The sequence below is a fragment of the Lineus longissimus genome, chromosome 14, assembly GCF_910592395.1.
Source record: "Lineus longissimus chromosome 14, tnLinLong1.2, whole genome shotgun sequence".
Classification (NCBI taxonomy): Eukaryota; Metazoa; Nemertea; class Pilidiophora; order Heteronemertea; family Lineidae; genus Lineus; species Lineus longissimus.
This window is the reverse complement of record NC_088321.1, coordinates 3653171-3670802: the sequence shown is the minus strand read 5'-3', so window position 1 is coordinate 3670802 and position 17632 is coordinate 3653171. Positions and strand designations below refer to the sequence as shown.

The following is a 17632-nucleotide window of genomic DNA, read 5'->3' as shown; positions in this document are numbered from 1 at the left end:
AAGTTGCAATTTTTTATTTTCCTCGATTCCTTTTTCCAGGACGCTAGCTCAATACCTCTCTCATAGGGACGCTCCACTGGACGAGAAGGAAATCCTATGCTCATGTAAAAAGTTGCAATTTTTTAATTTCCTAGATTCCTTTTTCCAGGACGCTAGCTCAATACCTCTCTCATAGGGACGCTCCACTGGACGAGAAGGAAATCCTATGCTCATGTAAAAAGTTGCAATTTTTTATTTTCCTCGATTCCTTTTTCCAGGACGCTAGCTCAATACCTCTCTCATAGGGACGCTCCACTGGACGAGAAGGAAATCCTATGCACATGTAAAAAGTTGCAATTTTTTATTTTCCTCGATTCCTTTTTCCAGGACGCTAGCTCAATACCTCTCTCATAGGGACGCTCCACTGGACGAGAAGGAAATCCTATGCACATGTAAAAAGTTGCAATTTTTTATTTTCCTCGATTCCTTTTTCCAGGACGCTAGCTCAATACCTCTCTCATAAAATTTTCTCTTGTAGTGTGTGGCAAATTCTAACACTTATTTTGGTTTGAACAATTGAAGAATAAAATTTTCTCTTGTAGTGTGTGGCAAATTCTAATGACATTATGACCAGATATATGTGCCAAGGTGCTATCGCCTTTCAGAGTTGCTGTAAACAAATACATAGATATAAACAAACTGTCGAATTAGTGCTGATTCAAGTCTGAAGATCTGACGCAAACAATTTGGTGTGAAAGTATTAGCTTTACACTTTGATTTGAAGTGCAATAGTACTACTTAGGCTTAGGTGTCTCTAACCTTGGTCTCTAACAAAACATTCAGGGGCTACATTCAGAATCAGCAACTCAAAATGGCATCAGAGGCAGATAGGTGGGCACTGACAGAGCTGTGCATGCACGCCCGACTTTGAGAGTTGGAAACAACTTCTCATAGCGGGCAGTCCTTACTCTCGTTTGGACAAAATGCACTTTAATTCCAGCTTGTGCCAGGAATTTGTTGCGGTTAAAGTTTTTCTGAATTTCTCCGAACTGGGGGAATACTTCCAGAAGAATTTTTAATCGCAACAATTAATTGAATGAGATGCAGGCACAAAGTTTCAAGGTGCCACTTGCTTGAGAAGAGAATAAAGGAATTTTTGGAAACGGTGCTTGAAGTTGAAGGGTGCCAGTGCCAAAATGAAGAAGTGGTTCATGTATTTTACCAAACTGATTGAAGTTCGTTTCAAACTTTTTAATCGTTGAATGAAAATGTGTCATGCTGAATTTGATCACATAAAAAATTGGCAAAGTGAAAATGAAAATTTGAATAAAAAATGCACCCTATTGTAAACAAGTCACTGCACTTGCTGGAAAATGTGAAAATTGATGGCACAAAATCTGCTCCACTGGACGAGAAGGAAATCCTATGCTCATGTAAAAAGTTGCAATTTTTTATTTTCCTCGATTCCTTTTTAGCTCACCTCTTAGCAGAGGTGAGCTTATCCCATACCGTGGGTCCGTCGTCCGTCGTCGTCGTCGTCGTCGTCGTCGTCGTCCGTCGTCGTCCGTCGTCCGTTAGCAGGGCACGTTTCGTAACTGTTAGAGCTATTGAGTTGAAACTTGGTACACATGTACCCTTATGTAATGACACCTTGGAGACCAAGTTTCGGTCTGATTCGTTTCATGGTTTGGCCACCAGGGGGCCAAACGTTAAAAGTGAAAATATGCAATATCTCCCTTAATAGTAGTCGGGAAATTTTGAAAAAAATATGGTAGGTACTTCTAGCAAAGGTGCATCATACATCCTCCGGGTTTTTGATTTGACCTCCTTTTCAAGGTCACAGAGGTCAAATGGTGTAAATTGGCCGTTAGGATGTAACGATGGCACGTTTCTAAACTGCAATGACTATTGATACCAAATTTGGTACACATTTACCCCTTAGTCAGGTGATCTCAGGGACTGAAGTTTGGTCCAATATGATTCACCACTTAACCACCAGGGGGCAAAATCCAAAAACCTTAAAAATGTGATTATTCCTTAACTTCTTGCCCGATTGCCACCAATTTGATATCATGGGTACATCTAACCACCATACAGTATATGTCACACAGGTTTTTAATTTGACCTTCTTGTCAAGGTCACAGAGGTCAAATGGCGTAAATTCGCTGTCAGACCGTAACTATGGCACGTTTCTTAACTGCAATGACTATTGATCACAAATTAAGTACACATGTACCCCTTGGTCAGGTGATCTCAGGTACCGAAGTTTGGTGCGATCTGATTTGCCATTTGGCCTCCAGGGAGGGGGCCAAATCCTAAATTCTTCAAAATGCCATTATTCCTAGTAATGACTTGCCCGATTGGCACCAATTTTATATCATAGGTACATCTAATTCTAACAACCATTCAATGTGTCACCCGGGTCTTCTTTGATTTGACCTACTTTTCAAGGTCACAGAGGTCGAATGTACTGTAAATTGGCCATTTTGGGGAAATTGTAATTGCTTGGACCTACATCAAACCTAACACTACATGACACAATACAATGCTCTTTATCCATCTTTCCTCCACATGAGGTGAGCACAATGGCCCTGGCCATTTCATCAAGGTCACAGAGGTCGAATGTACTGTAAATTGGCCATTTTGGGGAAATTGTAATTGCTTGGACCTACATCAAACCTAACACTACATGACACAATACCATGCTCTTTATCCATCTTTCCTCCACATGAGGTGAGCACAATGGCCCTGGCCATTTCATATCAGGACGCTATCTCAATACCTCTCTCATAGGGACGCTCCACTGGACGAAAAGGAAATCCTATGCTCATGTAAAAAGTTGCAATTTTTTAATTTCCTAGATTCCTTTTTCCAGGACGCTAGCTCAATACCTCTCTCATAGGGACGCTCCACTGGACGAGAAGGAAATCCTATGCTCATGTAAAAAGTTGCAATTTTTTAATTTCCTAGATTCCTTTTTCCAGGACGCTAGCTCAATACCTCTCATAGGGACGCTCTACTGGACGAGAAGAAAATCCTATGCACATGTAAAAACTTGCAATTTTTTATTTTCCTCGATTCCTTTTTCCAGGACGCTAGCTCAATACCTCTCTCATAGGGACGCTCCACTGGACGAGAAGAAAATCCTATGCACATGTAAAAACTTGTAATTTTTTATTTTCCTCGATTCCTTTTTCCAGGATGCTAGCTCAATACCTCTCTCATAGGGACGCTCCACTGGACGAGAAGGAAATCCTATGCTCATGTAAAAAGTTGCAATTTTTTATTTTCCTCGATTCCTTTTTCCAGGACGCTAGCTCAATACCTCTCTCATAGGGACGCTCCACTGGACGAGAAAGAGATACTAGAAATCTTCCAACAGATGGTGGCAGCCATTCGCCACATTCACGAACATAACATACTACACAGGTTAGTCTCTGCAAAGTTTTCTATATATCAAATTTAGAGGAGTCGAATTTTATATAAAATTTATATAAATATTACTCGCCAAATTTTGCCAGTGTATCTGTGATCTATTTTAGTATTTGTGGCCCAGCACAGCAAAATGAGTCGCATGTTGCTTCGAGCTTGACAGGTTGAGACGGACTGGTTGTTCATTTCACTATTGTCTGCCTTATGTGAAATCGATTTCTTCTATAATAGTAGTACGTCCACTACATGGAAAACCCCGGCGTTTTTAAACCCCGGGGATACTCCGAACCAGAAAAAGCCCGGAGAAGACACGGCGAGGACTTCTACTACATGGAAGCAGATACTGAACACGGTGACAGATGGCGTGGTGTATATGAAATTCCTGTAGAACTCTCCGATTTTTTGTTATTGTTGGAGTTGCGATTGACCGACACAAAATGCCACGCCGCCTGTCGCCGAGTGTAGAAACTTACTAACGCCGGCGTTTTTGTGATTACACTATATAAAACGCCGTGCTTAAATTAGCCCCCATTTAGCCCTGAATCCATCGCCGTGACAAGAAAACACCGGCGTTTTCTAGCACCGGCGTTTTCCAGGGGAAAATTAACAGGTGTAAGCGCAAAAACTCCGTACCAACACTGGCGTTTTATGTAGTGGACGTGACTCTTATGTCCTGGTGTCATTTTAGGCTCATCTTCTGTGAGACATGCGACCCATTTTGCCGTGGTGGGCCACATTTAGTGTCCTCCCTGACTGTTTTGAATGTGTCGGACCAACAAGGTTAAGACAGTGCCACCTAACTGGGCATTTTTGCCAGCGTAATACACCAGAAAAACACCAATCTCCCTATCGGCGGTCGAGTGTTGTCCCTTCTTCTTCCTCTTCAGCATTCACTCTGCCCTTGCAGGTGATTTTCTACAGGGAGTATTCCTCCTCCGAGGCAGGATGAGCGTTCATGCGTGCCACTATGGTTATGCACCAAATGAGTTATTGGCCTAGTGAATCGACTTCGGCCAGAGGTAGAGTCCACGCAAGCTACTCATGTTTCTCACCTGGTGGGGTATGTAACCTGCCCTGGCATAGACATCAGATACAAGGAACCTTGGTTTAACATCTCATTTGATGGACTGTGAAGAACCAGGAATTTACGTTCCTCGAAAGCCACGCCGGTTCACCTAGAAATACAATCCTGGGTTCTCCTCGGGATCAAACCCAGGCCCTTTTGCTCTTGCGTCTCTGCTGCAGGTGCATGCATGGCCAAAGCCCACACAGTTTGTATTAGATGCTTTTAGGCCTAAGGGATTGATAGACGTAGATTTTCCAGAGCGTACGCGAACTACTGCGGATATAGCTTCTTCCTAGAGCGAATAGAAAAATATTCGACAGTCTGACTTGTTCATGTTGTGATGTCATGAGGTCACATGACTTAGTGTGGGTTTTTCAAAACGTCTTCGGCAGTTGGCCAGTCTGACGCGATTAAAACAGCGATTTTATAATAAATCTAATCAAAAATGGAAAATTTGAGCTTTACATTTGTGATCAACAATTAAAAACGGACGTATTTCCGCAAAGTTGAAAATCACATCATAGTATCACTTTAAGCCTTTTAGCAGTAAAATTGTCAATGTTTGACCGCGACGCATCAAATACTGCGTGGGGTTGTGAATCTGAAATTTTGATATGATATTCCGGACAGTCAGGCAAGTAAATGGTGAAAAGTAAACTGGTAGTTGACCACGGACATTTTTTGATAATCGGACAAATTGGACAGACATTGATATTTCCACTCTTTTATTTCCTTCTTTTCAGGAAAGTTGTTGATTTCGTTAGTGTCGGTCTGCATTTTATTGAGTAACTTCTCCTACTAAAAAAAATGATTTTGATAATTTTACCAGGGATATGAAAACGGCCAACATCTTTCTGACAAAAGAGGGCGTTGTTAAAGTCGGCGACTTTGGAATCTCAAAGATAATGTCAACTGCTGATAAAGGAGCGAATACAGTGCTGGGAACGCCTTATTATATCAGCCCCGAAATGGTGAGTCTCTAAATAGAAAGTGCTCATTGAGAGCTTTCCAATGAATGGTCATGTCAGTAGGTTTAGAAATGGTACCATAAGAAAGGGCTCATTGAGAGCTTTCCAGTGAATGGTCATGTCAATAGGTTTACAAATGGTACCATCAGAAAGTGCTCATTGAGAGCTTTCCAATGAATGGTCATGTCAATAGGTATACAATGGTATCATAAGAAAGTGCTCATTGAGAGCTTTCCAATGAATGGTCATGTCAGTAGGTTTAGAAATGGTACCATAAGAAAGGGCTCATTGAGAGCTTTCCAGTGAATGGTCATGTCAATAGGTTTACAAATGGTACCATCAGAAAGTGCTCATTGAGAGCTTTCCAATGAATGGTCATGTCAATAGGTATACAATGGTATCATAAGAAAGTGCTCATTGAGAGCTTTCCAAAGAATGGTCATGTCAATAGGTTTACAAATGGTACCATAAAGGGCTCGTTGAGAGCTTTCCTATGAATGGTTATGTCAAATGGTACCATCAGAAAGTGCTCATTGGGAGCTTTCCAAAGAATGGGGATGTCGATAGGTTAACTAATGGTACCATCAGAAAGTGCTGATAGAGAGCTCTCCATTCAACTCAAAAGATAGTCATGTCTTCAAGAGAAATGTTTGGTGAAAAAAAAAAAAAAACTTGTCTTTACAATTGTCATTTTGTTAATATTTTTTGCGCTGTGTGGTATATGATTTTAAAAAACTTCACTCGTGGCTGATCCTTGTCATCCAGATCGCACTCGATGATCCTCTGCGGCCTGAAAGCATGTGACCTGCCGTCTCGAGCTGTCAGGCCGGAGAAAATCATGTCGTGCGACCTGGTGACTCGGATCAGGTAGTTTTGTTATTATTTTGTTCTATTACAGTGCGAAGGCAAGGAGTACAATGATAAGTCAGACATCTGGGCACTCGGCTGCATTTTGTATGAAATGGCTTGTTTACAGAAGACGTTCGAGGGGTCAAATCTGCCCGCCCTGGTCAATAAAATTATGAAGGTAAGAAATTTAAAGGGGTACACTGTTCATATTTACTGGTGGTTCAGGAAAATTGAAAAACGGTGTCGCCGTTGCGCTAATGCTAAAAATATTGCTAATTTGCTGAAACTAGGTACAGGTATTTTAGTTCCTCCAGACAACACCAGATGTCCCCAGCTACTCAAATGTGTTTCATATGGTTTCTCTGGCCTGGGGTGTCCTAATTGAATAGATTGTTCAACTGCGAGGGGTGAGGTGGGGTCTGCCACACCTCATTTTAGGTAAAAAATTTTGGAAATCGGCCAAAATTACCACTCCCACTTTTTAGAAAATAATCCCAATATGCTCCTACTTATCATTGCTGTTTTATGGAAACCAGGGGTAACGACGAAGGTTTGAAGAATTTCGATGAGTGTATCACAATTATTTTTGTGAGATTTCGATGATGAAAATGCTCAAATCCTTAGCACTGAAGCAGTTCAATTATTTTCATTCACCTTCCAGGGCCAGTTTGCCCCAGTGAAAGGAAACTATTCAGAAGATTTCAAGAACCTGATAAAGGACATGTTAGAACGTGAGCCTGAATACCGACCGTCTGCCAATGAGCTCATGTATCGACGGTTACCAGAGGTAGGGATGATATTTATTTACAAATACAGTGGAACCTCCCTTAGCGGACACCGCTCTATTAAGGACAACCTCTCTATTAAGGACAACCTCTCTATTAAGGACAGCCTCTCTATTAAGGACAACCTCTCTATTAAGGACAACCTCTCTATTAAGGACAACCTCTCTATTTAGGACAACATCTCTATTAAGGACACCCTCTCTATTAAGGACAGCCTCTCTATTAAGGACAGCCTCTCTATTAAGGACAACCTCTCTGTTAAGGACAACCTCTCATCGATCAAGTTTTGAATTAAAATCCGAAGTTTTTGTTTTGAAATTTTGATCAAATTTGACAATATGATATGTCATTATCTAACTCGTACGCCCTACTCTGAGAGCCAAGATTTCAGGTTTTTTACAGGACGGATAGGCAGAGTAGTATATAGAGGGACCCTTACTGCCTTAGCTTCTTAGGGATTTAGGCCTAGCCTAGGCCTTGGAGTAATAAACTATAGGAATCTCTTTTTATTTAGAAAATGTCTACGACTCCTCAACAAAGGAAGATTTATAAGTTCACTATGGTGAAGGATGTAGCGCTTCTAAAAGAGATTGTAGCCATCAACCCTTTCTCTGAACCGTCAAAGTGGAAAGAAGTGCTTCAGAACTTTAATTTTTATTTCACCGGGGAGGGACAAGAAAAAAAGGATGCAACTGAAAGAGGCATTGTCGATCGATTTGCTGTTCTCCTCACAAAATTCAAGAAGGATGAACTTACATCTGTCAGAGTGTAAGTATTTTCAGGCATGCATTAAACTTATGCATTTCACGAATAGTTGTGCCGACTCGACTATCCCAAAAAAACAATGTTTCTTTAAGCCTATCTTAATATCTACACTGGCTGTCCAAAATGTTACTTAATCTTAGTTTGTAAAGGTCATTGATCTGTCAGTATGATTCCAATACATAAATGTCTTTCTTCTTGAGGTGGTGGTTGGCTAATGAGAACATTCGCAACATCTCTGCGTGGTGATTGGCTGATTGTCATTTAGGGCCTCTAGTGGTCTTGAAGTCTTCATAGTGTAACCAGAGATATTTTTCTTCAGGAAACTGTCGAGGAGGAGGAAGCAGGTGAAAACTTACCTGATATTAGTCATAATCAGGTAGGCTACTACTCTTCTTTTTGAAGGTGGCACATTTGTCATTTTACTACACCTGCACTTCGAATTTGATTGAATATTTGGTAACTAACTTGAGAGGAGAAGACTTTTTTGGGACCAGAGGAGTGATAGATTCCCTTGCATTTTGATTGAATATTTGGTAACTAACTTGAGAGGAGAAGACTTTTTTGGGACCAGAGGAGTGATAGATTCCCCTGCATTTTGATTGAGAATTTGGTAACTAACTTGAGAGGAGAAGACTTTTTTGGGACCAGAGGAGTGATAGATTCCCCTGCATTTTGATTGAATATTTGGTAACTAACTTGAGAGGAGAAGACTTTTTTGGGACCAGAGGAGTGATAGATTCCCCTGCATTTTGATTGAATATTTGGTAACTAACTTGAGAGGAGAAGACTTTTTTGGGACCAGAGGAGTGATAGATTCGCCTGCATTTTGATTGGATATTTGGTAACTAACTTGAGAGAAGAAGACTCTTTTGGGACCAGAGGAGTGATAGATTCCCCTGCATTTTGATTGAATATTTGGTAACTAACTTGAGAGGGGAAGACTTTTTTGGGACCAGAGGAGTGATAGATTCCCCTGCATTTTGATTGAATATTTGGTAACTAACTTGAGAGGAGAAGACTTTTTTGGGACCAGAGGAGTGATAGATTCGCCTGCATTTTGATTGAATATTTGGTAACTAACTTGAGAGGAGAAGACTTTTTTGGGACCAGAGGAGTGATAGATTCCCCTGCATTTTGATTGAATATTTGGTAACTAACTTGAGAGGAGAAGACTTTTTTGGGACCAGAGGAGTGATAGATTCCCCTGCATTTTGATTGAATATTTGGTAACTAACTTGAGAGGAGAAGACTTTTTTGGGACCAGAGGAGTGATAGATTCCCCTGCATTTTGATTGAATATTTGGTAACTAACTTGAGAGGAGAAGACTTTTTTGGGACCAGAGGAGTGATAGATTCCCCTGCATTTTGGAACTTTTGTTTTCTATACTTTAACATATTACCTACACTGTATTTTTTGAAATGTTGGGAAATATGTTATATCTGCATTGCCAAGCCTGCAATCTCTAGAATTTGGTAACAATTGTATTTGAGCCGAATTTGTACTCTCTCTAGGACTACACATTTTTCCTGAAGTGAACACTTCTGAAAATGTCTGAAGATCTAGTCAAGGTCACCGTTTCATTTTCTCCCTAAAATTTCACATCACAATATGTCCACTATCATCACTACATTTGAACATTGTAAGAGTACAATAGAATGAGGCTAGGGGTGAAACGAATTCCTGATTGAACATCTTTTGAGCAATTTCTTCGTCATTGTAGAGGCAGGCTGCATCTGAAAGACCTCGTCCCCAATCACGACCTCGCATCCGACTTCAACTTCATCGAAGTCGAAGATCAAGAAGTGATACCAGAATTGAAGCACCATTACAAGTAAGTTAAACTATGGTTATGCAATTATCAGGCCAGAAAGCTGTTCTGCCCCACCATGGCAAAAGAAGTAACTGACAATCTAGGTCAATCTAGGTCAAACTGAGCTAAGCTTACCAGGCTTATCAGGGAGATTTGTCATTACATTCAAAAGCACAGGCTGTTTATGTTTTTCAACATTTTTCTCGAAAAGTAATAAATGTCAGTTACTAGTACTTCCTTTGGCCATGGTGGGGCAGTGTTGCTCATGACTACACTGCAGCAAGAATATCAGGAATGTCAAGTGTTGGTGTAGTGATGGTGTTACCATGGTGAAGGTAGGTGTAGCACCAACACCTTACACTTTCTCAACTCCAAGACTTCACCTCACCCATTCTATACTGCTTTATGAGTTCAGTACTTATAAGATTACAACAATCCTTGCAAAATGATGATCACACATTTTGGCGGCTTCAAACCATGAACTTCATTGTTGATTTCCAATAATTTGTTGATTTTAACAATAACTTTGTTTTTGTATTTTAAGGACAATGGGCGTAGTGGGCCTGAATTACCGGTAGACGATTTCCTTCCTGATCTTGGTAGAGATGTTGATGCACCTGATTCTGAGGTAAGTGGGATGAGCACACCTGGTTAGAAAAACTGAGTGAAGATTTTGAAGTCAAATGAGTACTCACTGTATGCAGTAGCACTGCTGGAATTTCTATACCCTCATGTGCCACATTTCCTTGGCCTATCAGCATTGAGCAGTACTTGTAACAATGCTTTCTGCTGATCATTCTTTCTTTTAAACATATTTCAGGTGTCCACTCAGGCATCTAGACGCCAGGAAAGCTCTATCCCCACTGCTACGACTTCTGGTCAGACATCTAGATCTAGACGTCAAGCAAGCTCCCTCTTCACTGATACTAATAGTTCAACCATGGACCTTGCTGCTTGCACTCCAGCTGGAGGCGAAGTAGTGGTGAGTATAAGTGTACTGAATATGATCTGAAGTAGCACCACATGTGCAGTGGGGGTTTTTCTTCAGCACCAGTACTATGTATCACTATCAGTCCCCAACCTGGTTACAGGCGTAAATCTCAGTTCTATTGACCATGACTCACCAGGTTGTTTCTGATGCATAGTATTACATACAATGGATGTGCTGATGTACTTCATGTATGAGAACCTCACCTTTGCTAGTTGAGATGGCTATGGTAGGCAATAATAATATATGAGTCAATATTAACACTGTCTGTTGGTCTTGTTCTCTTCATTTAGTTGGTCCACAGGTAAGCCCATGATCTATGGACCATTTCAATTTAAACCATTTTGAAATAGATTTTAGGATGTCCTTAGGTCACATTACTAACATACTGTGTCCGTGGGTTTTAGCCGGTGCTCGGTATGTCACTTTACATAGGCCTATTACAGGTTAAACAGGTCTTTTGTACAGGCGACCCGAAACCGGCTAAAACCCGCAGACACAGTATCTATGTATCATTGTATGATACATGTATTGTGTATATCCTGATTCCTGATGATAATCTCTGAAGCATGCAGTATCTTCAACATGTTCAAGTTAAATAATTCTATCCGATCATTCTATGACACTGACAGGATGCTATGATTCATTTTCTTCCTGGCAGACTTTGCACAGTAGCAAATAAATTTGGCATAAATCTCTGTTTCAGCTGGAGATGAGAGATTTTGCCGGTGACCCAGACATAGAGATGGATGACACTGTTGTGATAGCTGAACAGGTATTGAATTGAGAATACCTCATTTTTTGGCCCACCTGTGAGCCTTTACAATGACACACTATAAATAATGTCGTCCGTCAACGTTAGGCATGGGTGGCATGTTTCGTTTCCGCTGAAGCAATTGACGTGAAACTTGGTACACATACACATTCCTTGGTGACCGCTACTCAGACACGGAAAATGACCTCATATGATTCACCTTCTGGCCACCAGGGGCCAAAGGTCAAGGAAGTACCTGTTGGTGTTTTTATTGTGGCCAATTTGTCACTGAGAAAGCATGCAGGTCAGCTTTAAAGGATGTGCTTGAGGTGATCTTGATGAGACAATTTGTAAGATGACTGTTATTGTTTCGTTTACTCAGACAGAGTGAACTGAACACTAACAGTTGAATAATGTTTAACATTTCTCTGATGAGACGTGTTTCTTGCCTTGCAGCACCATCCAAGAACAGCAACAGAAAACATTTGTGTTATTCAAGATATGGAATATATGGAAAGTATGATTGTAGATGGTGAAAAGGTAAGATGCAAATCCATGATTATCAGCTATTACCCCTCTATACCCAAAATGCTCTACCAGCTATTGTTGTCGGAGCGTTGTGGCATTGTTAATGAGGAAGGTTCCTTTAAAAGTGGGATTGGTCTGATATTCAGTATGGTGACAAATCAGAAAATTATTTCTAAGGAACTTCAGGCAAGCAATGTACTCTGCAGAGATTCAGCCCGTAGAGAGGGGGGGGTCTCTCTGCCTCCAATATCTGCATTAGACAAGAACGTTGGCGATTAGACCTAATTGAATTGGTCGAAATATGCGAGCGATTATTTTCCAGTGTTGTTTCATTTCTATTATTCCACACAGTTTCTTGACCCTATGAAATGTTCAATTTCAGGCCAATTGAAGAAGGGTTGCTCGCCTAAACCTCCAGATTGCACGCACTGAAAGGAGGACAAGGAGAAGAACTAAGTCAGGTTAGTAATGCTGTATGAATTTGCCACCAGCCACAGAGGAGGAGGTCAGAAGGATTGTGATGAAATCCCCCTCGAAATCCTGTGAACTGGATTCAGTTGCAACATGGCTTCTTAAACTCTGCATTGATGAACTGCTTCCAACACTGACTGCCATAATAAATGCATCACTAAAAGCTAGCTGTGTTCCCCGCGCTTTTAAATCTGCGCTCATTCGGCCTCTACTAAAGAAGCCAAGTCTGGACTCTGACATTCTCAAAAACTACCGCCCTGTGTCAAACCTACCCTTAGTGTCGAAGGTTGTGGTGAAGGTCGTTGATGCCCGCCTCGAACATCACCTCCTGTCCAACTCGCTGCATGAAGAAATGCAGTCCGCCTACCGAAGAGGTCACTCAACAGAGACCGCTCTACTAAGGGTTCAGAGCGACATCCTTGGTAGTTTGGACAGGGGTGATGTGACAGTGCTTGTCATGATCGACCTCTCTGCAGCCTTCGATACCATTGACCATAAGATCCTTCTAAAAAAGGTTTGAACAGTTATTTGGCATCACTGGCTCTGCTCTTGCCTGGATTGCATCATATCTTGATGACAGGTATCAGACTGTCGTTATTGATCGTCAAAGATCTCTTTCTCGTTCTCTTAAAATATTGTAGTGTTCCGCAGGGGTCGGTGTTGGGTCCAAAAATGTACTGCATGTACACAAAACCACTCGGCAACATAACAAGAAACCATGGCCCAGGTCATCATTTTTATGCAGACGATGCACAGCTTTATGACTCTTTTAATCCGGGGATCCCACAAGTACAGGAAGTTACACTTGACTGTCTTGACTTATGCATTACTGACAATGGTTCCTGGTTGAAGGAGAACATGCTGAAAAAGAACGACGACAAGACGGAGGTGGCACTCTTTGCATCCACTCATCGTTCCAAGACCCTGGATCACGTTTCGGTGAATGTTGGTGACTCTATCATTGACTCTGTAGCATGCGTAAGAAATTTGGGGGTGATGTTTGACAAGAAAATGAACATGGAAGCACAGGTGAATGCTGTCTGTAGGTCGGCCTACGCCCAACTAAGGAATATTGGACTGATCCGTCAGTATCTCAACACTTCTGCAACCCGTTCACTAGTGTGCGGCCTAGTCACATCAAGGCTGGGTTACTGCAATTCACTGCTCTATGGCATTTCAAAAGACCTTATGAACAAGTTGCAGAGGGTGCAGAACGTGGCGGCCCGCATCATCACGCGCACCAAGCGTCGAGACCACATCTTCCCTGTACTACGTGAGCTCCACTGGTTGCCGGTTGAGCAGAGGGTGAACTATAAAATCCTCGTGCACGTTTTCAAATGTGTGCATGGAATAGCGCCTGGCTACTTGTCAAGCCTGGTCAATATCTATAGGCCAGGAGGAGACCTTCGGTCGGCTGATGACAATAGACTAGTACTTCCAAGGGCCCGGAGCAAATATGGGGAGCGCTGCTTCTCATTCTCCGCAGCTGTTTTGTGGAATGGGCTCCCTTTTGAGGTCCGGCAGGCAAAGAGCCTTGCATCATTTAAAACAATGCTCAAGACCCATCTTTTTTCGATTGTAATTTTGTTATAAATATTGTGAAAGCGCCTTTGAACGGATTTAATCTGAAAAGGGCGCTTAAATTTAAATACACACATACATACATACATTCTGCCTAACTCCTCACATAATTCTGCCTAACTCCTCACATAATTCTGCCTAACTCCTCACATAATTCTGCCTAACTCCTCACATAATTCTTCGTCTGCTTACTCCTCACTACGTTCTGACAGGACCAATCGCTGAGCCCGTCCAATCTTTGCGCTGAATTGTTTGCGACCAATCAGAAGACGCTGACTGAGACTTCAAAAGCACGATAATAACAATCAAAGAGAAACCGGGGTCAGACTTCAAAAGAATTTTGCCGCCGCTCGGTTTGATCATGGTTTGATTGGCAGGTCATGGTACATTGTAACAGATATCGTGATATGATTGGCTGGTCCAGTGTGACTCCTCAGAATCTCAACCAACGCTCCTCCAAATGTGTACACGTTGAAAATGCTATCGGCCGCTTGCTTATGTGAAGGTTAGAAGAGGACACGACCAATGCAAGCCTGAAATCAGTAAAGATGGAATCTGGAAATCAGGAATCAATTATTTAGAATTTCACATACACTAGAACTTAAAACTGGTGTACTTCACACCGTTTGATAGGTATCGACAGCTAGTTCGGCCAAGTTTAGCCCCCTGTTTGGTCCAGTTGACTGGCTTGGTGAAGTCCTTGTTGGAGAACGACATGGATTTGTCACTGAGAAACAATTTTTTGGGGTCATTCAGATATTGCATTATATTCAGAGAAGTGATTAACCAACTTTTCATTTGACCTCTTGTCCTCACTCCACAGTTAGCACCTGGATCAGAAAGAGTATTGATTTAAATCTCAAGAGTTGACTGTGTTTTCTAGTGCTTCAGCTGACAGAAAAGAGGCTTGCAGAACTGGGCCCAGAACCAGATGAGGAGGGATGTATCCAGGTGAAATTTGTGTGCCCTGAAACGAATTTAACGAGGCGATTCCGGGAAACGGATACTGTCCTGGTATGTGACAACTTTCTCTCTCGTCTCTCAGAACCCAGCCATGTTGCTTCTTGATAGTGGATAAAAAAGAGGTGGAACTTACCACGAGTGTCATTCAATAACTTTGTTGCCAAAAACTTCATTTGTGTGTGTTTGTGGTGTGCATAGCCCTGAATGAATGAATTGATATCATGAATGAGAAAATGGATGAGATATTTCAATTTGTATTTTGACTCTGTGGCATGCGTAAGAAATTTGGGGGTGATGTTTGACAAGAAAATGAACATGGAAGCACAGGTGAATGCTGTCTGTAGGTCGGCCTACGCCCAACTAAGGAATATTGGACTGATCCGTCAGTATCTCAACACTTCTGCAACCCGTTCACTAGTGTGCGGCCTAGTCACATCAAGGCTGGATTACTGCAATTCACTGCTCTATGGCATTTCAAAAGACCTTATGAACAAGTTGCAGAGGGTGCAGAACGTGGCGGCCCGCATCATCACGTGCACCAAGCGTCGAGACCACATCTTCCCTGTACTACGTGAGCTCCACTGGTTGCCGGTTGAGCAGAGGGTGAACTATTAAATCCTCATGCACGTTTTCAAATGTGTGCATGGAATAGCGCCTGGCTACTTGTCAAGCCTGGTCAATATCTATAGGCCTGGAAGAGACCTTCGGTCGGCTGATGACAATAGACTAGTACTTCCAAGGGCCCGGAGCAAATATGGGGAGTGCTGCTTCTCATTCTCCACAGCTGTTTTGTGGAATGGGCTCCCTTTTGAGGTCCGGCAGGCAAAGAGCCTTGCATCATTTAAAACGATGCTCAAGACCCATCTTTTTTCGATTGTAATTTTGTTATAAATATTGTAAAAGCGCCTTTGAACGGATTTAATCTGAAAAGGGCGCTTAAATTTAAATATGGTAAAAACATACATACATACGCACATACATACATACATTCTGCCTAACTCCTCACATAATTCTGCCTAACTCCTCACATAGTTCTGACTAACTCCTCACATAATTCTTTGTCTGCTTACTCCTCACTACGTTCTGAAAGGACCAATCGCTGAGCCCGTCTAATCTTTGCGCTGAATTGTTTGCGACCAATCAGAAGACGCTGACTGAGACTTCAAAAGCACGATAATAACAATCAAAGAGAAAACGGGGTCAGACTTCAAAAGAATTTTGCTGCCGCTCGGTTTGATCATGGTTTGATTGGCAGGTCATGGTACATTGTAACAGATATCGTGATATGATTGGCTGGTCCAGTGTGACTCCTCAGAATCTGAACCAAACCTGAAAATGCTATCGGCCGCTTGCTAATGTGAAGGTTAGAAGAGGACGCGACCAATGCAAGCCTGAAATCAGTAAAGATGGAATCTGGAAATCAGGAATCAATTATTTAGAATTTCACATACACTGGAACTTAAAACTGGTGTACTTCACACCGTTTGATAGGTATCGACAGCTAGTTAGGCCAAATTTAGCCCCCTGTTTGATCCAGTTGACTGGCTTGGTGAAGTCCTTGTTGGAGAACTACATGGATTTGTCAATGAGAAACAATTTTTTGGGGTCCTTCAGATATTGCATTATATTCAGAGAAGTGATTAACCAACTTTTCATTTGACCTCTTGTCCTCACTTCACAGTTAGCACCTGGATCAGAAAGAGTATTGTGCGATTTAAATCTCAAGAGTTGACAGTGTTTTCTAGTGCTTCAGCTGACAGAAAAGAGGCTTGCAGAACTGGGCCCAGAACCAGATGAGGAGGGATGTATCCAGGTGAAATTTGTGTGCCCTGAAACGAATTTAACGAGGCGATTCCGGGAAACGGATACTGTCCTGGTATGTGACAACTTTCTCTCTCGTCTCTCAGAACCCAGCCATGTTGCTTCTTGATAGTGGATAAAAAAGAGGTGGAACTTACCACGAGTGTCATTCAATAACTTTGTTGCCAAAAACTTCATTTGTGTGTGTTTGTGGTGTGCATAGCCCTGAATGAATGAATTGATATCATGAATGAGAAAATGGATGAGATATTTCAATTTGTATTTTGACTCTGTGGCATGCGTAAGAAATTTGGGGGTGATGTTTGACAAGAAAATGAACATGGAAGCACAGGTGAATGCTGTCTGTAGGTCGGCCTACGCCCAACTAAGGAATATTGGACTGATCCGTCAGTATCTCAACACTTCTGCAACCCGTTCACTAGTGTGCGGCCTAGTCACATCAAGGCTGGATTACTGCAATTCACTGCTCTATGGCATTTCAAAAGACCTTATGAACAAGTTGCAGAGGGTGCAGAACATGGCGGCCCGCATCATCACGTGCACCAAGCGTCGAGACCACATCTTCCCTGTACTACGTGAGCTCCACTGGTTGCCGGTTGAGCAGAGGGTGAACTATTAAATCCTCATGCACGTTTTCAAATGTGTGCATGGAATAGCGCCTGGCTACTTGTCAAGCCTGGTCAATATCTATAGGCCTGGAAGAGACCTTCGGTCGGCTGATGACAATAGACTAGTACTTCCAAGGGCCCGGAGCAAATATGGGGAGTGCTGCTTCTCATTCTCCACAGCTGTTTTGTGGAATGGGCTCCCTTTTGAGGTCCGGCAGGCAAAGAGCCTTGCATCATTTAAAACGATGCTCAAGACCCATCTT

The 17632-nt window shown here is 42.0% G+C and overlaps 2 protein-coding genes across 2 annotated transcripts in view; one reads left to right on the top strand and one right to left on the bottom strand.

The window, feature by feature from the left end:
* The window catches only part of LOC135499123 (transcription initiation factor IIE subunit beta-like), a 462452-nt gene that overhangs the window by 50170 nt on the left and 394650 nt on the right, over positions 1–17632 (bottom strand). The window lies entirely within an intron of this gene.
* LOC135499164 (STE20-like serine/threonine-protein kinase) overlaps positions 1–17632 on the top strand; it is a 42613-nt gene that overhangs the window by 22790 nt on the left and 2191 nt on the right. Inside the window, exons 8-19 of the mRNA XM_064789831.1 lie at positions 3289–3408; positions 5307–5448; positions 6344–6472; positions 6956–7081; positions 9566–9676; positions 10200–10283; positions 10476–10637; positions 11350–11418; positions 11854–11937; positions 12308–12386; positions 14869–14991; positions 16694–16816. Coding sequence (XP_064645901.1) covers positions 3289–3408; positions 5307–5448; positions 6344–6472; positions 6956–7081; positions 9566–9676; positions 10200–10283; positions 10476–10637; positions 11350–11418; positions 11854–11937; positions 12308–12316 — 1036 coding nt within the window. The 3' untranslated portion in view covers positions 12317–12386; positions 14869–14991; positions 16694–16816. The remainder of the gene's footprint in view (positions 1–3288; positions 3409–5306; positions 5449–6343; positions 6473–6955; positions 7082–9565; positions 9677–10199; positions 10284–10475; positions 10638–11349; positions 11419–11853; positions 11938–12307; positions 12387–14868; positions 14992–16693; positions 16817–17632) is intronic.